Source organism: Girardinichthys multiradiatus, chromosome 14 (assembly GCF_021462225.1).
Source record: "Girardinichthys multiradiatus isolate DD_20200921_A chromosome 14, DD_fGirMul_XY1, whole genome shotgun sequence".
NCBI lineage: Eukaryota > Metazoa > Chordata > Actinopteri > Cyprinodontiformes > Goodeidae > Girardinichthys > Girardinichthys multiradiatus.
The window spans coordinates 7,851,127-7,876,222 of record NC_061807.1 but is presented as its reverse complement, the minus strand read 5'-3'; the positions used below and the strand labels follow the sequence as shown (position 1 = coordinate 7,876,222).

The following is a 25,096-nucleotide window of genomic DNA, read 5'->3' as shown; positions in this document are numbered from 1 at the left end:
GCTTTTAAAAGCAGCTGTGGGTGAAATGCTCGCTTCTGTGTACCAAAACTTATGGAGTGAGTAGCTCTTCAGCTTCAACTGTCTGTTCCCTGTGTCTTTGTGGCCTAAATCAAACCCTATAGTTGTCCGAGCTACCGCACCCAGTTAGCGGTCAGATGCCTCAGATCTCCGCAAATTCTTTTCCCCAGAAGCGTCACCTCTGCCTACAATGTCTCTTAAAGGGAATAACTCTCAAACGCTCTTTAATCTCAACACTTTATTCTAAATAAGGCAGAGGAATGATTTCAGAGATCAAGCGCTGAGGCTCTCATCCTTTAACCCGCTGGTGATTGAAGTGACAAACAGAAGGCACATGGTTTTCATGTCTGGTAGTCCCTGCATGGGATGTACCCTCAGTGTTTATCAGTAGACTATGTGTCACCATTCTGGAGTCTATCTGATAGAGAGTTAAAAGCAGGTGTCCAACCCTGAATCTAAGTGTTGGTGCTGCAATCTAATCACTCCTGTTACAGATGTCCACAATCAACCCAATGCAATAAACTTTATGTCAAAACTGTAGGTTACTGAGGATTATGATCCTGGAAAACTCATCTATAATAATAATTATCAGGTTATTCCTGAGCTGCTGCTCCTTCATCATTTTCCCTCTCTGGTCTATTGCTCTCCTTCTCTCTCCTAATAACTTGATCTTCCTCTGCTTCTTGATCCTTCTCTGTATCTCCTTGCTCTGTCTGACTTGACCTTTGCCTGTTTGATCTGTTGCCTTTGCATCTCCTTCTTCCTGACCTTTTAAAATACATTGAACAAATAAAGTGAATTAATAACTGATCAAGATAGATTGTGATGCCAGGACTTTTACTCACAACACAATAATTGTTTGCTCCCAAACTTTTGGTTGCACGACGACATTTTGGGCTCATATGTGACTAACATGGGTTGTAATTTCAAGCCCAGAAAATATCACTTCATATTGAATTGAAGTAATATTAATGTACCTCTTGAAAATATTGGGTCAAGTTAATTTGGCTCATATATATCTTCTCTTGACTATCTTTACTTGTAGTATTACTCTCCTAAATAAAGCTAATGTTTATAGGTGATGCGGTTGTTAGTCTGATTGCAACCTTGACTGAAATATTTCATATCATGATTAGATGAAAAACTTCTTGGAACAAACTTTATAGCAGACCACGCGTTTCTGACTTGTGACTCTTTAAGGTTATTACAAATCACCACACAGGTTGTATTCAAAAAGAAAGTACAAGAAACAAAACATTCAAATAAACCATCACATGTACACACATACAGGTATTATTTCAGTAACATTTATTCAGGGAACAATTCTCCACACTTTCAGATGAGGGATTTTTAAATTTATTTTAATACTGTTGTTTTAAATCCAAATCAAGGACAAATAATATTTTACATCAATTAAAAAATCTCCCATAACCCAATTATAAACAGTTTTAAATGGCTCTTCAATGAATATCGTCGTTATTTTTAGAGCGTGCAGCAAACTCATTAGACGCTTGCAGGGTGACCCTTGCTGTAGACTGACCTTTCCAGAGAGGTCTCTCCCTTTTCCCTCTCTGTGCTCCTCTGTCCTGACTCCTACAGGTCAATAGCAATGGTGAAGTGATTATTATTGGTGTATTATTATTGAAACCACTGATGATAATCAGACGGAATGAGCTCAGCTCCTGTTTCACGGTGTGTAATCATCACGCTGATGGTCCAGAAGGGAGTCCACCCAAGACAGTAGATGGTAAAAAATGCACGAGTTAATGCTACAAACCAGGAGGACCTTCAGTGTATTTATGAAGGTCCTCCTGTGCACAATGTCCTTTAATGATGACAGGTAAATAAAAAAACACCTAATTATTTATGGGGGCTTCAGCCTCCTAACATAGGCCTAGTGACGGCACTGGTCTCACCCATTGACTTTCGTTGATGTCTCTTAACAGGAGAACCAGTAACCCAGTAAAACACAACACATAAAGATGCAAGAGGCAACAGACGGGAAGGAAATGACTGGAGAGAGTGTAGGTGGAGGGAGGGGATGCAGGTGGAGGAGAGGTGATGGAGTGGAGGAGTCCATGGTGTTTTCTCTGAAATGAACCAAAGATAATTATTTAGATCTTGTCTCATAATGAAGGTTGAAGCAGTCAGACAGAAGCTGCTGACCTGAGACAGAGATCCAGCTGGATGGAGACTCTCCCTCACCACTGGATGAAACACCTTGTAGAGACCTTCATCAGAGCTGGTCACATGGTGGAGGGTCATGTGACCTGCAGGCTCAGTCCTGATGAAGACGCCATCTTTAATGAAAGCAGCTGGGAGGTTGGAGGAAGTCTTTGTTTGACAGCTCAGAGTGACGTCATCTCCCTCCATCACAGGGAGGACAGGACTCTGCAGGATCACTGATCCACCTCAACACAGAGACAAAACTACAGCATTTCATCCATTTCCACACAGCTTCATCACACTAACTCCACAGTCTGATCTTACCAGAGACAGTGAGCTGGATGCTGCTGCTGGCTGCTCCCTCTCTGGACTCACACCATACACTCCAGTGTCTAATGGGTACAAGCTGCTGATGGTACAGGTAGAACCAGCTGGTTCTCCCCATCCATCTCCACACTGAGTTCTGGTTCTTCTGGTTGTGTTTCTCCTCACAGTCCATCCAGCAGAGATGTTGTCCTCCTCACAGCTCAGAGACCAGAGTCTTCTTTAAAGAACTGAGATCTGCTGGGACTCACAGTCAGACCAGCTGGGAGGACTGGAATGAAAACAGCTGCTTAGTTTTAATCTTGTCAAACCTCCAAGTCCTTGAACATCTGGTTTCTGAATGTTGAAACTACAGCAGCCCTGGATGGAGGGAGTCTGACTTTCTGAGACCATGAACCAAATGTTTCTAACATCATCAGGATGTTATCCGTTCATATTTTAAAGCTGTTCTACTTAAAGTTGGGATTATTTTAGAGGCAGAACAACAGACTAAAAAACCAAACATTTTTCCTTTCAATTAGAGTCTTATTGTCACATGTAAACATAATGATCCTGGCAGAGATAATCTGGGAGATGTAAAACAGGAAGTTACCAACCTTGGTTCATACTGGAGCTCAGAACTGCAGCCAGAACTAAAGAGAGAAAAATAATCCTTCAGACTGAGATGAATAGAGAATAATTCATCTCATAAAGACAGTTTCAGAGCTCAGATAGAGCTGGTTCCACCACTGTCAGTAATGCTCCTGTGGTTCTTGTTTTCAGCACCATAAATCCATGTGTAGAACCTCAAACCCACAGAGAAAATGTCTACTTACTGAGCAGAATCGGACAGATGTTTCCTTCATGGTGCCTCTCAGAGATCTGACTGATTGGGTCATACTTCCTGTGAGAAGCACCAAATAAACCCGTCCTCTTCCTCTGAGGCTGGGAGGTTTCTGTCTGTTTAACTACTGCAACCTTTTAAAACAGGTTTAAGATTCAAGTGATCAGAGAAGACATGGAAACACTCTGCAGAGCTTTCTAAAAGAAAACTGCATCTAAACTATGTCTAACTGAGCCTCTGAGTTTATCTCCAAATGGTCAAAGGCAGAACAACCGTCTGGAAATGTATGTAAACATACTGGCCACTAGATGGCGCTACAGAGCTACAATCTTCAGTCCAGTTGTTGCAGATGTTGGTCTGATCAGTCAGAGAACAAAATGGATCCAAGTCCTGATGTTGAAGATAGATGTGGACTGAGGAAGTCCATCAGAGTCATTGAGGATTGGTTTCAGTGGAGGACAGCATGAAGCTGGTTTAATTTCAGCTCAGTCGAGATACTTGGAGTGTCCTTGTCCCCAGGGTCAGGAGGTTGTGGACCCCTGGACCTGAGCTAGTTTTAGTTCTCTATCCACACAAATTTATTTGACTCATCCAGATTCCAGCAGATTGGTTGTCAGTAGATTCAGACATCAGCAGGTAGGAAGTGAAGCAGGGTCGGTTTGAAACGCCCCCTGGCACACGGCTCCATGTTGCTCCCAAACAGATGTCTCCTTAAACAGGAAAAGACAAACTGACCAGGGACCGTGTCTAGAAATGTGTTTAACTGTGGAAATCAATGTCCCAAAGGTTGCTGTAACTGTCCCAGGCCAGCTGGTCTCGATGCAACATAATCACTGAAATACAGCAAAACCAAGGAGGTTTATGCTTAAATGTTGCTGTTATGTCTGACTTCTTGAGGGGATGACTGTCATGATGATGTCATAATGATGTCATGATTTTTAATTATTTCAGTATTATCTTTATGTTAATCAAACAAATAAAAACATGTCACCTCAAATGGACCTATGACCTTTATATAAAGTACAATGTTTACAAGAATATGAAATCATTAATAACTAAATAAATATCTGCTCTGCCCCAACGATCGCTGCCCTGGGCTACTGCCCTAGTGAACCCATTCTAAAGTCTGGCCCAGTTTGTCCTCCTGAAGGTGAAAAAGTCTGCAGAAACTCAGCATTTCCTATTTTTAATATGGGAACTCGTCCACAGGAGCTTCACTCTTTTACATCTCCTAACTTCTCCACCTCTGCTCCATCCTGAACCTCCCTGCAGCATCCTGGCTGTAGATCTCATCATTGATCTCCTTTTTAGCAGAAAGCTTCTACCTTGGATGATGCTGCGGTTACAGCTGGGCTGTTTCCCTCCTGCTACACTGCCCCCTGTTGGTGACCTTAGGCTACATATTTAAACATATTTAATCCAGACAATTTAAAACCACCATGAGTTCTGCTGCTCACATTACAGTCATGTGGCTGGAACCAATCCAGAAAACTACATCAGAGGACATTTAGGATCATGTTTTTATCTCTTCTGAACACAGAGTCAGGCCAGGTGTAGCTTCTAGGAAGAGAAAAGATAGAAAAAGGTTAAAAGCTGATATAACAGCAAATAATGCAGAATTGGAGAGTAGTATGAGAATGTAGCGAAGAGGGTGAAAGTGGTCATTATGTCCTCCAGCAACCTAAGCCTATAGCAGCATGACTACAGAGATATCTCAGGATAAACTAAGCCAGTCTAACTATAAGCTTTATCAAAAAGGAAAGTTTTAAGCCTAGCCTTAAAAGTAGACAGGGTGTCTGCCTCACGGACTAAAACTGGGAGCTGGTTCCACAGGAGAGGAGCCTGATAACTAAAGGATCTGCCTCCCATTCTACTTCTAGAGACTCTAGGAACCACCAGTAAACCTGCAGTCTGAGAACAAAGTGCTCTGTTAGGAACATATGGAACAATCAGATCTCTGATGTATGATGGAGCTAGATCATTAAGGGCTTTATATGTGAGGAGGAGAAGTTTAAATTCTATTCTGGATTTAACAGGGAGCCAATGAAGGGAAGCTAAAATAGGAGAAATGTGATCTCTCTTTTTAATTTTCATCAGAACTCTTGCTGCAGCATTTTGAATCAGCTGAAGGCTTTTAACTGCATTTTGTGGACATCCTGATAGTAAAGAATTACAATATTCTACAATACAAACTAAGATATAAATTTATGCAAACTGGTTGCACTATTGGGCTTTTTAAGACAGGAAGTGTGCACTTTTTGACCTGCCCCAGTAGAAAGTAGCACTGGGCCAGTTTGTGTTTGAAATAATCTCACTAATGATATAAAAAGTTGTAGTAAACCAATGTTAGTGAGTTCCTTAGAGGTTTGAGGGCTGTAGCTTCAAAATGCAGTAAGTTAGTGGTTACCAGTTAATAACTGGTATTATGCTGGTTTTTTACAGGATCCTTTGTATTCCACCTGCTTTATTTGTGGTAGTTGACATCATCTGGTTGTCTTCTCATGACTCCTCTTCAGGATTGTTGAAACAGTGAAAAATATCCAGCAGATGAGGACAAATCATCTCCTCATCAGCAACAAAACTGAGTTTTACTTCAATCTGAAAAAAATAACTTCTAACACCTGATTATTGGTTAAAAACAGAAACCAGGATGATTTGGTCTGAATCATTAATGTCCACATTTATTTGGTCTGACTTACCAACCACTACAGTCCACAAACATCTCTGTTTGGGTCATTTTAGGTTATGTTTAGGTGTGGTTGAGTTTACCTCTGGTTCTCTAACATCTTGCTGGGGCCACTGGATTCATCCTGACATCACTTCCAGCTGAAAACAGAAACAACAAACTCTTATATAAGACTGAGTCCCAGTTTATATTCAAAGCAAGGAGAAAGGGTGAGGTCTGGCAAGCAGCAACAGGGAACCGAGTCCAGAGGGAGGGTTCAGACTTATGGTTGTTTGTGCTCAGTGTTAACATTTGGCTCGAACAGACAGGATGAGACTTTAGAGGAAACAGAGAGCAGTTTCTGAGAAACGAAAGCTATCTTTACTGCAGCACATTTCCTCCATCTGCTCCACTTAATTCATGCTGCAAACATCACTGAAGCTGTAAAAGAAACAATCATGTAAAAATGCATCTAAATGAACTTTAGTTGATCTCATTGAGGCCAAATGAATTGAAGGCTGGTTTTATTCTGCAGGAATAAATGCTGAGCTGAAATAGATCAAATCTAAAGAGTTCAGAGTCACTGTTTCTGGTTCTGTTCTTCAGACTGTCTGCAGATTCAGACTAATGACAGGAAAGCTGGTTCTGAACATGTTGGACTGATTATTACTGGTTCTGGACCTGAGGGACCGTGGGCTGGGAAATAATACTTTAATATTCTGACGCTAAAAGCCAAAACCCAGAGTTAAACAGTTCATCATGTAGGAACATTTCAGAATCTTTCCACTCTCACTGCATAAAAACCCATTAGTTCATGTGATATTTCCATCTCAGACTCCATTTACAGGAAAATATCACACTGTGGTTCAAATGACAGAGGAGCTATTCATGGAGCTGCAATGATTAGAACCTACAGACTCTGTCCTTCAGGCCTTTTATTATCTAGGCTGTAAACTCAGTTTCTCACTGAATATAAAACCTTTTATATCAGCAGGAATTTTATCTGTCAAACTTTGTTACTTTCTGTTCCTGTTCTGAGTTACTGGGAGTGATGGTTTCTAACTGACTTCAACCTTCACAAACATCTCCAGCTACAGACATGACTGAACCTGAAACTATTTGACCTCAGAGTCTTAGTCAGGGGTGTCACTAGGTTTACAAAGGACAAGGAGGGCTTAGCCCCAAGGAGATGCACAGGATACAGACGAACGTAGCAGGTAAGCACAAACTTACTCAACTGCTAACAAAAACTAAGAAGTTGTTTTTCCACTTTTCTGGACAGATTTTTTATTTTGTTTTATTTATTCATTTTTTTTTACCGTGTCCTGTCCAGCAGAATATCGCTCAGAACTGTTGTCTGAGTGCCAAGAAATGGCCCAATAGATTTACTTTCACAAGCAGAGCATCACAGCTAATGCTTTAAAGCTCTGCTTGATATTTATAAAAGAAACTTTATTATAAACTTCTGTGGGAATATTTCAATTATTACGGACACGGAGACTGAAATGAAATGAAAAGGAAAAAAGAAGCTCAAAAAAAAGAGAGAGAGATGGGGGAAAAAGGGGAGAAAAGGAGGAAAGAGTGGAGGAGAGAAAGAAGGATGAAGAGAATAAAAGATTACACCCTGCTTGCTTATACACCTGCAGCTGTTTTTATTTATATAACAAAATAGTACACGGTAATTCTGAATGTAAAATGTACTTAGTGAGAGGTGCAGCCCAATATAGAACATCTGTGTATCTGTCAACACCTGAAGCTTAACACCTGTGACTATGAGTTCCTGAAGGTGAAACATTCTGCAGAAACTCAGCATTTCCTATTTTTTATATGGAAACTCGTCCACAGGAGCTGCAGGCTCACCCTGTCTCTACAGAGAAATGACAATCAGATGAATATATCAGTTTTATTGCATTTTATTCAACAAGAAACAATGTTGGAGTCCAGAAAAATGATTAAACTAAGTGATAACATCAGAGCAGACCACAGCGCCACCTTCAGACAGACTCTGTATTTAAAGTTGTTATCAGAGAGCAGAAAATGATCAGATGTTCAAACTGGGTTTCGGCTTCCAGAACCTCAAGTCAGTCTAAAGCTGTGAAACAGGAAGAAGCTGCTTCAGCTGTCATCCTTCAGGATTAATAATCTGATTCATCAGTTAAAGCATAAAGACAACCTTTATTTCCACCTTTAAGGACATTCTGCTGTTATTAATCAGGAAGGAGGCGTAAATAAACCAGATTTACATGAAATATTTTAGATGCCAGAATTTAAATCACATCCTGAGTGACGTCTCTGAGTTTCTGAGTCTCAGCTGTGTCTCTGCTCCTGTTGGCTCTGCAGATGATTTGTCCCTGAAGGACGTCTGCTGTCCTCACTGCTGAGGAAACTGCAGCTGGAGAAGCTTCTGCAGAACAAAACACAGATTATACTGGACTTCATTAACATCACTGGAAGCAGTTTCACAACAATGAGGTTCAGATTACAGAGCAACATGTTAACAGGAGTTGTTTGGAGCTCTTCATTTACAGACCAATCAGCTGGGCTGTATTAACCCACCACAGCTTTCAGCTCTAAACCCATCAGGAAGCGGACCTGAGGTGCAGCAGGTTGGTTCTGACCTGGTTCAAATCAAACTTTCCTGGAACGTCTGCTCTGTTCTCTACATTTACTCTTCATCATTTCAGACCTCAGACACATTCAGGTCATCAACCAGCTGCAGGTTTCCATCAGAAACAGGAAACACGATGACTACAGAACCACAGGCTGCAGAGAGAATCTCCAATATTCTCTATGTAGAGAATTTAACGTCTGCTGCATCTCATTGGCTGTTTTTCACCATCTGATACTTCCTGGTTTCTGCCTGGTAGGGGTTCTGCTCCAGCTTCTCCAACACCAGCTGAAATAAACCAACAGAACCTCCAGAACTGATCTGTTTGGTATCTGGACTTTCTTCTAACATGTTCATGCAACAAGATCTAAGAACCTGAACTGTTTTAAGGACACATTTAATATTTTTGCCAGGGTTATTTCATTCAGATTTGACAGTGTTAGTAAAATCCTGAAGTTTGTTTCTCACCTTCATGGTTCCTCTGAACAAACTGAAGAACCAGTAAAACCAGTAAGAGCAGCGAAACACCAACATTGAAGCATGTGAGACACATGATGGTGTGGAGAAGAGACTGAGAATCAGGAGGAGAGGTGGATGTAGGTGGAGGAGAGGTGGATGGAGGTGGAGGAGAGGTGGATGCAGGTGGAGGAGAGGTGGATGGAGGTGGAGGAGTCATGGTGGGTTTCTCTGAAATGAACCAAAGATAATTATTTAGATCTTGTCTCATAATGAAGGTTGAAGCAGTCAGAGAAGCTGCTGACCTGAGACAGAGATCCAGCTGGATGGAGACTCTCCATGACCACTGATGTTACACTTGTAGAGACCTTCATCAGAGCTGGTCACATGGTGGAGGGTCATGTGACCTGCAGGCTCAGTCCTGATGAGGGAGCCATCTTTAATGAAAGCAGCTGGGAGGTTGGAGGAAGTCTTTGTTTGACAGCTCAGAGTGACGTCATCTCCCTCCATCACAGGGAGGACAGGACTCTGCAGGATCACTGATCCACCTCAACACAGAGACAAACTACAGCATTTCATCCATTTCCACACAGCTTCATCAACACTAACTCCACAGTCTGATCTTACCAGAGACAGTGAACTGGATGCTGCTGCTGGCTGCTCCCTCTCTGGACTCACACCAGTACACTCCAGTATCAAACAGGAACATCAGGCTGATGCTGCAGGAGGAACCAGCTGGTTCTCCCCATCCATCTCCACACTGAGTTCTGGTTCCTCTGGTTGTGTTTCTCCTCACAGTCCATCCAGTAGAGATGTTGTCCTCCTCACAGCTCAGAGACACAGAGTCTCTCATGAAGAACTGGGATCTGCTGAGACTCACAGTCAGACCAGCTGGGAGGACTGGAATAAAAAACTGCTGCTTGGTTTTATTCTCATCAAAGCTCCAAAGTCCTGCAGTAAAACCTGAACCTGAAACACATCCTGCTTGTTTCTCATAGCTGCTTCTAACAGTAATATTCTAACATCACATAGATGAACATCTGGTTACTGAAAGCCTTAAACTACAGCTGAAAATACGATGGAGGACATCAGAGTTTATTAAACTGGAACCATGATCAGTGGAAAACAAAGTAAATAAATGAAGTGGATAACGTTTCATCTCAGTAAATAATCTGATTCCTTCATCCTGATGTTTTCAACTCCTTGTTGGAACGAAGCTTTTTACTCTCATGATCTAACTAAGAAAATCAAGATGGCTGAATATCTCTGCTTGGGAAGAATATTAACAAGATTAATATTCAATAATTTTACTCTTACTGTTTGTAAAATGAGCTTTCTAGGATCTGAGATTTCTTAAAGTGTCTCTTATTAACATGTTAAATGATCTCATTGATTCTGTCAGATAATCCAGAACATTTTGAGTAAAACAGGAAGTTATCAAACTTTGGTTTGCTGAGCAGCACAACTCCGAGGTCAAAACTGCAGAAAAGAAAAATGATCCATTCTTGACAGAAATACAGTTTCAGAGCTCAGCTCAACAACATAAACTAACATATATAACTTATTAAAAACCAAATCAGAGAATCTGAGCATACAGAGCAGAAGACTAACAGATGTTTGCTTCATCGTGTCTCAGAGATCGGACTGGTTTCTGCCAGAACCAGAGTGAAACCCGCCCTCTTCCTCTGAGGCTGTGAAGCTGGGTTCCTCTGCCTTTAGTGGTGAAGGTGTGAAAAGTTGTTTCCATGATGTGAAGAAATAACTTTTAACACATACTAAACACACTGCAGAGCAGATGGGTAAAAGGTCAAATGTCAAAGTTCATCTACCAATGAGAAGCTGAAGGTTACTCCTTATATGTAAGATATGCATTAAAACATAACCAGATATAATAAACTAAAATAACAGTCTGATGTTTAGCTGTTAAACACACCTTCATTCTTCAGCTTAGTGTCCTTCCTTCATGTCTTCTTTTGGTGGCCACCAGAGGGCGCTGTTTGCCCAGCAGCAGCTCAGATGATGCATGAAACTGCTGAGTCAGTCACTTTGGATAGCATTAATTGACCTATAGATTAAAGTAAAAATCCTTGGTATGAAATCAAGGTTCTTCACATTATAACTTTGACTAGGACATGTCATTTAAATCCCATATTAAACAGGTTTCTAGGATTTCCTTCTTTCATCTCCAGAACATTGCCAAAATTAGAAATATCCTGTCCAGGAGTGACGCTGAAAAACTAGTCCATGCATTTGTTACTGGAGCAGCTCCAATAATTAGAAACATGGTAGCTATGACCTTATGAATTAATCAGAGAGAAACCTGTTATCAATATGTTACAGAATGATGAGAGAAACCAAAAAGCACCATGATGACACTGATTAGTGATTCATAAACGGGAGAGTCACATCACAGCCTGACTAGACTCCTCTCTAAGCAGAAACAGTTTCTACTGTTTATACCAAAAACATGCTGCTGACCACAGATAAAAGGAACAAAGCTGGGAACCACAGAACCGCAGCTGCAGAACCCGAGCAGAAAGATGAACGCAGTAGTTTAGCAGTTGTGTCTCGTATTCAGGGATGTTGTCATTATTAAGTTTAATGCAGCAGGAACTGATTTGATGACTGAAAGACAAGGCAGCAGCAGTTTAATAAAAGGCTATAGTTGATTTCCCCTTCTGGGTCATTCTGTACTTTAAGTTATTAGAAATGATGTCTGCCTCTCAATGATCTGCTGAGGTTTCATCTCAATACTGCTGATAAACTGTGTTGGAAAATGGTTAATTTCTCAAAGCTTTGGATGCTCGTCACCTTCTGCTGATCAAACGTTTTAGCCATTCACAAATGGATCTTGTGTCCTCTTTTATATTTGGCCTTGTTGTTTCTGAGGAGCTGAATCAACACGGCGATATATTTATTTCTAATGAATGTAGATATATTTGAAGGAAGCATGTTGTACGTCTGAAGAAAGAGAGACAGACTGAAGGCGATGTGAGGAAACTGTGGCAGTTGTTGAAGCACCCCCCCAAGGGGTCTTCTTGCGTGTTCGTTTATTCACCGTAAGCTGAAAGAATTCACAAGACATTAGAATAAATCACACGGAGACAGCTGTATGTTATTCAGATACCTGGACCAGGGGAAGCTCTCTGTCATGTGATCTGACCACACACTGAGACGACTTCAGAGCTTCTCACTGGGGGCCATTGCTTTCATTGAAACACATGAAAATAGGCAGCGCCCTGTTTTACAGTTTTTTCATACATATGATTTCATACAGACTCTTCCGGCTTACCATATTTGGACAGTTATTGTCCTGCACCTGGAGAAGGGAGTACTTGGCTAGTTAATCCTCCCACATTCTTCATTATTTCTCTACTTCACACTCAAGGCCAAGTTTGTGCAACAACACTTCTGCAGACCACAATGTCTTATACTCACACACAGGTTATACATTTTATAACACACTGGTTATGAACATAATAATAATTAATGCACACATAATATATCTCCACAATGTCCCCCTTTTGAAGTCACCTATGTGACTTCACCACTACTTGGAGATGCTAAATAAAAGATTTGAACAATCATTACAACCTGTGGAGCAGAAGGAAATGTTTGTCATTAAGCTTTTAGACCCTGCCTCCAATGCCACGCCATGTGACCAGGGACTATAGCCTGTCGGGCCTTCGTAGTCCCAAGGATGCTTACAACCTTCTAAGTCTTGACAGGGTGTCGTGACCCCTCTAACTGGAGGGTGTCCATCCATGCTTTATTCCATAGTCTGTCCAAATATGCCAATATAATATTCTACCATCCTTCTGCTCCCTAGACAGTAATACATATCAGACGCCCTGTAATTTACTCTTACGGGTTAATCTTCGTCCTCCTCCTCGTTAGCATCCACAGGTAACCATAATAGCTACAAAAACAGCAATGGAAATAAACAATGACATAATCAACCCTTTCCAGTGTCCAAACATGCCCGTCATCCAGTCTTTTAACGGATTGTCTAGTCCTGAGTGCTCATGCAAGGTCGCTGAAAGTGTTTTTAACCCTTCTAAAGCTTTTGAGACGGAACCATCAGGTGCAGTGTTGTTGGGAATAAAAGTGTAACACATATCCCCAAACATCGCTGCTAACAACATATCTAATGCCATTGGGTTTTACACAGCCATGAGGGCCATGAGGGCTGCGGGGGTTTTGGAAGTGAAGTTAAAACAAGTGTATGTGTCATTTCTCCATAGAGGGGTAAAAGGGCCAGCCCTGGTTTTGTTGGCAATGGGTGGACAACTTTGGATGAAAAGTGGGACCCATATGGGTCCTAAATGAGTTTCCTGATATCCATGTGAGACCAACAAACCGCTCCCAACTCTTAAGCTTGTTATATTTAGTCAAACCAAATGGGCCCCATACTATAAACTCATTGTGAGTCCAGGCCCAAGTAGAACCCATCCAGCCAAATCCAACCCTGTTGGGCCCCACATTCACATGCTGGCTGGAAACTAACTTCATTCAACCGGGTAAACGTTCTTCATCATGGAGGACTCTGGGAATCAAACCAGCAACCTTCTTATTTAACAGAACAACAACCAGTTCCCCTTCATTAGATCTTTGGGTCTTCAGCAGTTTGAACATTAAGCTTCATGAAGGTTCAGAGAAGCTGCTCAGAAACAAACATCTGACTCTCCTAAATGAGTCCAGATGTTTCTGGATGAACCTTCAACACATTCAGTCTGACTCTCAGTAGGATCTCTGACCCAAACTCCTGCTGATCCGGTCTGTGATCTCTAAGCTGCTGCTGATCCTCAGTTAAAGCTGCAAACATTCACTGAGCTGAAGGGATTTCCTTCACATGCTGGTTTTTACCTGTTGTTGACTGGAAACAGTAAAAGGCAACTTGGTGTTGACTCTTAAACAGCCGCTGTAACAGGCAGCTTGATGGAAAACTGTAATAAAATCATTCAAATGTAACAGAATTAAAGAAAATGCACCAAAGATAGAAACAATGTTACAACAATTAACAACAAACACAATAAAGAAGAGTTGGTTTGATCTAAAATAAGTAAAAAAAGACAAACTGGGTGGAAAATGTCACTTTTTAAAAATCACATCCTGTCCTTCCTCTGTGACCTGGTGGGTAAATATATAAAAATAAGGACAAGATCTATTGATCATGAGGGACATTTGTCTCACAGAACTTTAAAATAAAGATTAATACATAACATTGATATTTGGTGGGATTATTTAGCAACTTTTCTAATCAAAGATAAATAACTTTATCACTAAATGAATGTAGAAATCATTGGGTCATATAGGGCTCATATTGGTTCTGAACAAACTGATACAGTAAGCTTGATAAAAGGAGTTAAATGCTCAGATTTATTAGTTTTATGTCCAGCTGTGTTTTCTGTGTCTCTAGTCTTCAGAAACATCTTCAGGACCATCAGAGTTCTGTTGTTCAGACATTAGATCCATTCAAACGTGCTGAGATGGTTCATCAGGAGGTGTTGGGGAGTTCTGGCTTAAATCGGTGTTTCTCTTTATCCTAATAACAGCAGCAAGAATGAGAAAGGAAAAAGTAGCAGCAGCAGCAGCCACTTTTAGGGCCCCACCAAGGATAAATTGACCAGATCCATTGTTGTTCCCTCCATCGCCTTTACTTCCATCCAGGTTCCCTGTAGAACAGAACCAGGTGTTGATCTATCAGGTAGAAGATGATTAAAGAACAACATCTACTGATCTCAGACCAGCTGCTTTCTGATCTGAGATGTTTCTCTCTCACATCAAGAACCATGAAGCTGCTGGAAGTTCTGATCCAGAGACAAACAGACTCACCTTGAGGAGGAACATCCAGGTAGATGCTGCAGATGTGTTTCATCTCCCCGTTTTCTTGTGTCAGAACTCTGCACTCATATGTTCCGCTGTCATTAATCGTCACGTTCTTCAGAACCAAAGAAACGTTTCCATCCTTCATCTGCAGATCCACACGGTCTTTATAAGATGGATGCTGGTCTACAGGAGTAATTTTTCCATTTCTAAACACAATCACATGTTCATCATCTTCAGCTCTTCTCCACTCCACAGTTATGAAGCTCTTCCTATCAACATCTGGACATGTCATGGTGGCATCCTTTCCAGGAGAAGCTGTGATGTTTCTGAGATCTGCAGGAGAGGAGGAACACAGGCAGAGGGTTGAAGGCTCAGATTATTGTCCTCTCAGCATAGAGTTGGTTTTTTACTTTTCAAGCTGTGAAAAACAAACGATCGATGCTGAATGTTGAAACTGTTGGAAAATCATTTTACAGCCAAACAACTGAAAGAAATCAAATTGTCTTTATTTAGGTTTGATCATTAAAAGGTTAAAGAGGTAAAAGTACAATTTTGAACTGCTGGAATATAAACACTGCAAATTGAAACAAACTATTTTAACGACACTGTCTGCACATATTTTGGTAATTAGATTTTCTCATCAGAGACGAAACAAAAAAAAAAAACAAGTGGCGATTGACTTTTATTTTAAAATACATAATGTGAAATTTAAATACAAGCAGTTTTTTGTGGCCAAAAACAGAAGAAGAAGAATGTTCTTACATTGTCTTAACTCAACATTTCTGGCTAAGAAAAATAAAATATAAAACCTAATTCCATTATTCTATAAGGAGGCGCCTCATTCTGCAGCCAGCGTATATTGTGACTGTAGAAGGTGCTGTTTGGTCGCTGCACCTTTGCTTCCTAGTTCACAGAGGAATGTGTGAATCCTGTAAACCTTAGTTGCATGCTAGCTACAGAACATCAGAGCTCTGTGCCCCAAAACACAGAACCAGCAGAATATCACTGTGTGGAAGGAGAGCAGTTCTGTGCTCATTGTGTTCATTTCCTGATCGGCGCTAACCTGAGGTGTTGATTCAAGTCATGTGACCTGAAACCGGGTCAGACTCGAATCATACATTTAATGACTTTAGACTCAACTTGATAAAACCACTAAAGACTTAGACTTGAAAAGACTTTATGTCTTCCACCAAACAGAAAGTGTGTGACAATAGAACCGGGTCTGATATGCACCAATGAAACCGAACCAAGCATCTGATCCAGGTTGCTGTGCACCGCCGCCATTTTGCCAACATTTCCTCCTCCTGTGGCTGCAACGAGCTCTCTGAACCTGTTGTTATTTACCTGCTTTTCTTCTGCATCTAATGAAGGCAGCGAACAGTCCTGTCATCCATCGCTACCAAAAAGGAGCGCACAAAGTTGGAAAAAGAAAAAGCTGCATGCAGCATCACCCAAACAACGCGTAGGCTACAATGTACCACAAGGACGGGTTATCCGGTTTACTTTCTGGGGCCCAAACCAACTTGATGCCCATTCACTACTTACTTCTGTCTAGTGATGCATCCAACCGGGTCGTGCAGCGAAACGCTAGTTTACAGATTGTCTTGCTAATCAGCTTTTATCCACACATGGAAAACGTCCAGATTATTTCAGGATTGTTTCAGCTAAAGGTGAAAGTGCACTGCCGACTTTGTGGAGCCATAAATATGAAGCTCCACCTCTGATTTCTTTTCTGTACTGTTCCAGAACAACGGTATTGGTTCTAATCAGCGTTTCTGGGATTGAAGCCCCTGGTTCAGCTAACAGGATCTACAGATGATGCTGTGTTTTAGCCTTACTGCTCCTGGTTTGTTGTCAGCCAACTCAATAAACCAGTAAGTGAGTGAAATGATAAGAAAAGATAGTAATGGTTAGAAAGAAAGAAATAACCTGTAAATATCCTTTATCTCTGTCTGACACATGGAGGCTCACACTGCCTCGTAAAACACACAACCAGGAACGATGAGGAGAACAAGCAGCGCTCAATAAATAAAATATTAGCTCATTATTCCTGATAGATTATAGTTCTGGATAGATAATGTATGTTTTGACCACTGTTCAGTGGTTAATGATTAATAGAAAAAACTTTTACTCTAAAACAACAATCTTTATAATACAACCTGCAGAGAATCAATGTCTCATTTTCTCTCTAATGACTTCTGTTATGCTGAGCTACTGACTGAATCATCTTTTTTTGTGTAATACAAGGAGAAAAACATGAGTTGAGCATTTTCAAATATATTTAGATGATCATTTATGGCTGTTTTTTCAGTTCAAAGATGCATTGTAAAGAAATATGTCTGAAACCAACCAGGAAGGAGCTGCTTGAAGCAGCCGAAGGAACAGGATTGTTAACCGACTGGTTGAGAAAGAGTTTAACATAAAGCTGTTTGGTGGTGAAGCAACCAGTTTAAGGGTTAATAATGATATAATGTTCTGTAGTTAAATGTAGATTAATTGATGGCTGTTCTGTTCTGAATGGACCATCTTCGCCTCCATGTAAGTCCAGAACATCCAGGCTGCTGTAGTTATTATTAGGACCTTTACTAAAGTTAACTAAAAGCTTTTATTGTTCCGCTCTGTTTCTATTTTTAACAGCGTAAAAACGAAATACATTCAGTGGTCTAGTTGTCTAATATCTCAATACTGTCCAATGATGAAAGGAATCCTGCAGAGGGACATTCTGACCTTTATAAAATATTTAATATGCATAGTGTCGTGTTTTAAATGATACTTTTCCTAGATCTGATTCAACTGTATATCTCAATGTTTAGTATTTTGCAGTACATCATAGTACATTGAACTGTAAAAGCTGTGTGATATTCTTCCTCCCTAGAGTCCAGTTAAATGTGAAGTTTCTTTACTTTAACCAGCTGCCCTTCAGTGGTTTCTAAATCCTGGGTCACACTGCGCTTATAAATGACCGCACAGGAATAACCTCACAGTTTTCATCATTAAATGCCAACACAGTTTTATTCAGCACTTAAAAAGTTTTTTAAATAATATGACTTCTACAGTGGTTGGTTTCTAAAATGCAATAAAGTATAGAATGAAGTTGTGAACAGAAAACTTTAACAGTCTTAGTTAATAACTAATAAAGCACATAGGTTTTGTTGAGACTCTTCAACAAAATCTCATATTTTTATTGTATGAATGACAGGACAGATCAGTCTAAGTCTAAAGTGTAAGTGAACTGCACTCTGGTGGAGGTTACTTTCTGTTAAATGAAGTCATTGCTCTACACCGTCACAGAACCACTGATTACTTTTAAATAACTTCCTACTTTACCGTCTCTATTTCAGGCAGAGATTTAGAATCAAAATCAACCTTAATGACCAAGTTTGTGAGGACCAACAAGTAATCTGACTTCTGTGTCCGTCGCTCACATCGTTAATCAAACATTAGTCCAAAACAAACTCCACCTAACTCACCTACAGGAGCAAGAACGAGGTCAGCTGACAGCATGAGGAAGAGTGACGCAGCAGTCCTAGCAGCCATCTTTGAAGTACTTATGATTGTACAGATGGTGGTATTTTCCAGAGTTCAGAGCTGAACTAAACTCAACAAAAACAGGATAAATAACCGATTTGTTCCTGTTGGCTGTTGGTGCACCGCAGGCTAACAGCTGTCCTGCTGGTTTCCATCCAGAAGATTTACTGGTCTGACTGGATGTTAGACTGTAGCAGGACGTCATCAGGAACCTTTTTTTATGTCTTAGCTGTTTATTAATAAATAAAACATTCAACAAGACACTAAACTGTCTGCAAATTGATTGATATTATGCAGTATGATATTATTTACATAGATACCAACTCAGAGGTACTTTCAACCTTTCCCCTGCAGCTGTTTGGGTTCCTTAATAACTGTCTGTTGGTGAGAGTGGATCCAGGTTTCTGTCACTATGATGAAGAAACCTCACATGCAACAGATGCTAAGACAGCAGCATGTCTGCAGCCATGAGCTGTTATGCTAAGGGTTGAGCTTTTTCTGGATGTTGTGTCGATGCTTTATGGGGTTTCAAATAAACTGTGAGATAAAAGAAAATCATCCTACTGAAAGTTGATTTCTTTAATTCATCAGTCACAATCTGGTCTGCTGATTTTCTGACATTTTGGCATTTAAAGATGTTTTTTTCTGACAGTGCAGAGAAAAAGTTTGGAAGGATGCTAACATCCTCAAATGGACCTAATAATTAGAAAGATAAAGGAAGACACATCTTTATTGTCCCCCACCAGAAGATATCTGTCCAGAACAATAGTGGCACATGAACCTGTGGTCATACTGTAGATCTCGTCATGATATATAATAAAATAAAGTAAAAAGTCCATAGACCATAGCTACATCCTCACAGCATCACTAGGTTTTACAGAAAAGACCTTTGGAGCTTTTAACAACATAAAACTTGCAGTAATTATATCATCTGCCTCTGAACCTCCAGGTTGAGGAAAGAGTTGTTCTGAATTTTCTGAGCTTTAATAACCAAACTGTCCTCATTAAGGGGGCAGGGAGAATACATTTCTGAGCATGTGCAATGCACCGGCTGGCAGGAACCAGGAGCAGGAAGAAAGCATTGCTTCATGAAAAATAGTGGTGATAAATAAACCTAAACTGTATGTTTCTGTATTCATATCCAAACCTCATGAACCGAGGAGGTGCTTTGCTGGAACAGATGCATTTGCCATCAGAGTCTCCTGAAGCTAAAAAGCTCAAAAGTTGATCTGCAGAGGTTTTTATATTATAGTCTTCTCTGCTGATGCATCTCATGACAAATGGAGCTCTAATAACTGGAGCTGTGGCTTCAGCTAGGGAAATGATTTAATGCAGAATGAAGCAGGCCTCAGAGGTTCTTTAGAGAACATTAGAGAACAACCAGCATCATGAAGACCAAGTAACCCAGCAGACAGGTCAGGTTGATTGTTAGGTTCTGTAACAATATCCAAGCTTTCCACAGAGTTCAGTTCAATCCATCATCTGAACATGGAGAGAAGATGGACCAACTGATGTAGAGATCCACAGCTCAGGTGGGGGATTCAATGCCATTACAAATATTAATCATGTTCTCTACAAATCTGACCTTCCTGGAACAGAGGAAGAAGAAAGACTTTGCTGAAAGGAATAAATGCAAAGTTATATTTTTAGTTTGCTGTAAGCCATGTAGGAGACAGCAGATGAACATGAGGCCAAAATAGTTTTAGCAGAAAAAAATGTGCATTTGTATCCCCCTCAAAACACCATCAGCACAGTGGGGGCAGCATTATGCTGTGGGGATATCATTCCTCAGCAGAGACAGGAAAGCTGGTCAGAGCTGATGGGAAGATGGATGGAGCTAAATTCAGGACAATCCTGGAAGAAAACCTGTTAGAGGCTGCAGAAGACCTGAGACTGAGGTGGAGGTTCACCTTCCAGCAGGAGAACCTCCCTGAACATCAAGCCAGAGATACACTGGAGGGTTTAGAAAGGTGGTTCTTCAAAGTACTGACCCAGGGGAGCAGAAAGAAACAGACACTAGAAGTTATTATCTTTTTTATAAAACATATTTTCATTTCCTAAATGCATGCTACTTTCATCAAAGCATACTGTGACGGCCCCCTGCTGGTGCAATGTGGCCTTTTCATGAAGGTCCTGGAATGGGAGGCGCCTAAGTTCATGTGGGGACACGGGTCTACCTGGACTATATATAAGGGACTCTCGTTCTACACATGGAGGTGCCTGCGCAGACGGCTCGAGACACGCAGACGGCGTGGGACCCATGCAGCTGTGTGCAAAATACAAGAGGGAGACCTGCGTCTGACGGAGGGCCAGACGGAGGCATGCACACGCCGGTGCAGTGCTTCCTGGGTGTATGCCAGAGTGCTGGGACGCCGCCTTCCTCCCCTAGAATTATGACTGAGAAGTAAACGGCCCTAAAGGGCTTAAAATGGTTATTGCTGTTGTGTCCCCCCGTTCTTTTGTTATGGTCCTCTGAGCCGGAACGGAACAATACTCGTCCTAGAATGGCCCAGTCAAAGTCCAGACCTAAATTTGACAGAAAACCTGTGGCAAGTCCTGATGTTCAGGCATGATCTTATCCAGTGTGACTGAGTCTGAGCTGTTCTGAAGAGAGGAATGAAGTACAGACATACCCTGAAATACATCCAGCTGGAACTGCAGCATTGACTCAGAGTTGCTGAATACATCAGCATGCCACACTTTTCAGATTTATTTTTTCATAAGTGTGTGCTACTTTGTGTTTATCAAATAAAATACAACAAAGTTTGTGTTTGTAACCAGACCAAAGTGTGAAAAGGTTTAAGGAAGGGTTGTGAATACTTTTGTGTTGCCACTTTTTGACATGATGCTGGGTTTTTGTCGGACCAACGTGCAGATAAGAGCGTGGGAGCAGCATGGTGAGTAGAGGTGACTAGACGTTTCATAATGAAAAAATGGTAAACTTACAGGCAGCAATAGGACAAGGAACATAGGCAGGCTAACAGACATGGAGCAGGTATTAAACAGGAGGATCCAGCAGCGAGCAATGAAAACCAGAGAGTATAAATACAGAGGCATTGTGGGAAACGACTAATGAACTGGAGGGCTAATCAGGTGAAATGTGGAGCAACTGAAGGATGGAGACTAATGAGCACAGATGAACGGGAACACAGAGAAGTCCAGGGAGGTAAGAAAAATATCTAAACACAAGAATGAACCATAAACCTAATCTAATGAGAATAACTAGAATAACAGCAGCTAAAAAGGAAGTGCAGAATGACAGACAGGAAACCCAAAACACCAACACCTAACAGGAGAATCATGACCCTTTGAAAGAGGCAATGAAGACTTTACACCACCTATAAAACTTTCATCTCATCCAGGCTGTGTAGGAATCATTTTCTCCTGAGAACCTCAGGAGGATTCAGGTGAGCCTGATGATTACAGGTCAGAGAGCTTCTGGTGTCTGAGGAGGATTAAACCTCGAATCCAGAGAGATTTGTTCTGGTTTCACAGAAACACTGGAAGTAATCCCAGAATATACCTGGAGAGGGTTTTATGGGACTAAGCTTCTGGTTCATAACAGATTTATAACATTATAAGATATGAAAACCGAGACATTCTTTAAAATCTAGACCCTGCAGGTGTTCTGTTATTTTATTCATGATATTATCTTCAAGTAAAACATAATATCCTGATTGTGTTAAGAGTCGGTGGCTGGAAAACATCTGAATGATGCAAGATAGAAAATAGTTTATTGGGAGGAATGAAGAAAACTAGAGTGTCTGGCAAGGAGGGAAATTATATATAACATAAAAAATAATATAGTTGTTGTGAATATTAATCATCCTGTGTGACATTAGAAAAGGAAAGCAAAGGTCAGCTCAATGCGTTTCCTCAGATAACAACATTCTTTACTCTCTGGATTTAACAACAGATCCTCCTGCTCGATACACGGTGAACTCTGAAGATAAAGTATTCATTCAGAAGTCCTGAAGTTTCTGGGATAACTTCCCTGACTTCCAGGGTGCATGGAGAGAAACAAAGACCTGCTGAGGTGAAGACACCAGCAGGATCTGAAACCCAGGAACCTTTTTCATATTTGGTCACTTTAACACCATAAACTTTTATGTATTTTAATGCTATTTTATGTAACTAACAAACTCCTTGTAGTGTAAAATGTGGAATTGGAAGAAAATGATACATGGTTCTGATCTATTTGTTCCTTTTTACAAATAAACATCTGAAAAGTGTGGAGTTCCTTTATATTTAACCCCAGAGTCAATACTTTGTTTGTCTCCACCTTGAAACATCTACAGAATGAAGGTTTTGCTCATTTCTCTGCAAACAGGAGAGTGTCTGTGAACATCAGTTTTCAAGTCTTGCCACATGTTATGAATAGAATTTAAGTCTGGACTTTTACTAGGCCATTGTAAAACATGAATCAGCTTTAATCTAAAGCATCCATTGTATCTCTGGCTGTATGTTTAGGGTGGTTGTCCTGCTGGAAGGTGGACCTCCACCCCAGTTTCAGGTCTTCTCAGACATGTTTTCTTCCAGGATGGTCCTGGATCTAGCTCCATCCATCCTCCACACAACGTTCTGCAGGTAGACTAAATCATTTGTTGATTCCCTCCCTGCTTGCTGTATGAATCATTTAACTAAGCCAGACCCACATGGCCAAACAGTAAATGAGTCTTCTAATGATTTCCACCAGGAGAAGCATTCTTAGTGTCAGTTGATCCATCAACAAATTCTTCTATCTGAGCTGTGAACTGGTGAAGATACAAATAAAGGTATTTTTACTGTTTCTAACTGGTTCTTTTAAAGAAAAGACTTTCATACTTTTGTTTTTGATGACCACAGAGCCTCTACCCATCATGTCATGGCTTTAGTCAAAAGAAGGGTCTCATGTTTGAACCTCCCTGTAGTGTCAACATGAATCGAGGGGAGACGGACCTGATCCTAATCTTCTTCGGCTCATTTTGTTCTATGATACCAGGTGCTTTTCTGACAGCCAGACTGATACCTTCCACTCAACCCACCACATGAAAAATTGTCCTCCTATAAAATATATCTGCTGTTTCTGGACCAGCCAGGATCCGCCTTAGGTTTAAAATGTGGGTTCTTTCCCACGATGTTTTCTGAGAGCGCCTCCATGTGCTTCGTTACGGTGGTCGATATTTTATAATTCTAGTGTAAAACGACTGATATAGACGTTCAAAAACAAATTCTGATCATTTCTTGAAGCATTCTTTTAAATATGGTGAACTTGGCTTCCTACTTTAGAGACAAGTTGTTTTAACAACATTAACTCACCTGCAGGAGCCTCCAGTCCAGGGGAACAAAGTCCAAATCCAATCAGAACAGTGAGCCCAAGCTTAAACATTCCTTTGGTGATCTACTTCCAATACTTCTTATCAACTGAATTCAGCTGAAACAAGTTTCCAAACACATATTTACAGCTGAACGGTGTCAGAAAAAGATACAGAACACGTTTTCTTTTTCAGCCGCTGCTTTTGACCAAGAGGAAGGTGGACCGATGTTGGTAGGAGGCAGAAGACAAAGTGACGACATCATCAGGTGGGGCTTAAACAAGTATCTGCTACAGTAACGGAGAACCAGTCAAAATAAGATACAACTGGTTAAGACAGCAACAGTGTGTAAAGGTGGGTTCACCTGACGGAAAGCTTTTCAATAATTAGAGGACAGAATAACAGAGAGGCGTGTCTCTGAAAGAAATCAACTTCATTTAATTCATTTATTAGTATAAGAGCAATGTTACGTTTTAACAAAAGCCACAAACTTGACCTTTTATAGCCGAAACTAATTTGTGATGTTTGTCTCAAGGTATGAAATTTAAATACAAAACAAGATAAAAACACAACTCATTAAAACCCATCAGAACCAGGCGAAGGGTGGCCTAGTTGGTAGAGCAGGTGCACCATATTCAGAGAATATGGTCCTCCACGCAGAGGTCATCGGTTCAATTCCTGATCTCATGCTGCATATCGTCATGACCCTAGTGCCAGAAAAATCATTAAAACCCATCAGAACAATGAATAACAATAACCCCAAGAAAATAAAAGAGGCAACCATCAGTGACAGACACCAGGTTAGATCAGAGGTCTTCAGGGACTGACACCAGGTTAGATCAAAGGTCTTCAGGGACTGACACCAGGTTAGATCAAAGGTCTTCAGGGACATAAATCCGGTTAGATCAGAGGACTTCAGGGACAGAAATCAGGTTAAATCAGAGGTGTTCAGGGACTGACACCAGGTTAGATCAGAGGTCTTCAGGGACAGAAATCAGGTTAGATCAGAGGTCTTCAGGGACTGACACCAGGTTAGATCAAAGGTCTTCAGGGACTGACACCAGGTTAGATCAAAGGTCTTCAGGGACATAAATCCGGTTAGATCAGAGGACTTCAGGGACAGAAATCAGGTTAAATCAGAGGTGTTCAGGGACTGACACCAGGTTAGATCAGAGGTCTTCAGGGACAGAAATCAGGTTAGATCAGAGGTGTTCAGAGACTGACACCAGGTTAGATCAGAGATCTTCAGGGACAGAAATCAGGTTAGATCAGAGGTCTTTAGGGACAGAAATCAGGTTAGATCAGAGGTCTTCAGGGACAGAAATCAGGTTAGATCAGAGGTCTTCAGGGACTGACACCAGGTTAGATCAGAGGTCTTCAGGGAC

The 25,096-nt window shown here is 40.9% G+C and overlaps 2 protein-coding genes and 2 long non-coding RNA genes across 6 annotated transcripts; 1 reads left to right on the top strand and 3 right to left on the bottom strand.

Moving 5' to 3' along the window:
- Window positions 1-2,244: 2,244 nt before the first annotated feature.
- On the bottom strand, window positions 2,245-3,280 carry LOC124880629. The gene is made up of 3 exons (XR_007041385.1): window positions 3,105-3,280; window positions 2,509-2,779; window positions 2,245-2,429 (listed from the first exon to the last, which is right to left on the bottom strand). It is a non-coding gene; the product is annotated as an uncharacterized LOC124880629 (long non-coding RNA).
- A 3,084-nt stretch (window positions 3,281-6,364) lies between these two features.
- Window positions 6,365-9,079, top strand: LOC124880645. The gene is made up of 3 exons (XR_007041402.1): window positions 6,365-7,213; window positions 8,337-8,602; window positions 8,681-9,079. It is a non-coding gene; the product is annotated as an uncharacterized LOC124880645 (long non-coding RNA).
- A 141-nt stretch (window positions 9,080-9,220) lies between these two features.
- Window positions 9,221-10,185, bottom strand: LOC124880999 (Fc receptor-like protein 5; the record flags this gene model as incomplete). Its single annotated transcript, XM_047386477.1, has 3 exons — window positions 9,688-10,185; window positions 9,366-9,608; window positions 9,221-9,291 (listed from the first exon to the last, which is right to left on the bottom strand). Coding segments are annotated over exons 1-3 (540 nt in total), but the record flags the coding sequence as incomplete, so codon positions are not given.
- Window positions 10,186-14,093: 3,908 nt separating this feature from the next.
- LOC124880616 (V-set and immunoglobulin domain-containing protein 1-like) lies at window positions 14,094-23,938 on the bottom strand. Of its 3 annotated transcripts, none has more exons than XM_047385891.1 (3): window positions 23,716-23,938; window positions 14,896-15,222; window positions 14,094-14,735 (listed from the first exon to the last, which is right to left on the bottom strand). In XM_047385891.1, exons 1-3 carry the CDS (start codon window positions 23,783-23,785, stop codon window positions 14,536-14,538), a joined length of 597 nt encoding a protein of 198 aa, XP_047241847.1. In that variant the 5' UTR covers window positions 23,786-23,938; the 3' UTR covers window positions 14,094-14,535. The 3 variants fall into 3 exon arrangements, with proteins under 3 accessions (XP_047241847.1, XP_047241849.1, XP_047241848.1); XM_047385893.1 differs by lacking the exon at window positions 23,716-23,938 and adding an exon at window positions 20,328-20,384; XM_047385892.1 differs by lacking the exon at window positions 23,716-23,938 and adding an exon at window positions 18,360-18,616.
- Between the last annotated feature and the right edge of the window lie 1,158 nt (window positions 23,939-25,096).

What these genes read in the sequence shown, in the direction of transcription:
- LOC124880616 (XM_047385891.1), bottom strand. Translation starts at nt 23,785, where the DNA reads ATGTTTAAGCTTGGGCTCACTGTTCTGATTGGATTTGGACTTTGTTCC. An exon ending in TGGACTGGAGGCTCCTGCAG is followed by an intron (nt 15,223 to 23,715) that starts GTGAGTTAATGT and finishes CCTCTCCTGCAG; the next exon opens with ATCTCAGAAACATCACAGCT. An exon ending in CCTGGATGTTCCTCCTCAAG is followed by an intron (nt 14,736 to 14,895) that starts GTGAGTCTGTTT and finishes TCTGTTCTACAG; the next exon opens with GGAACCTGGATGGAAGTAAA.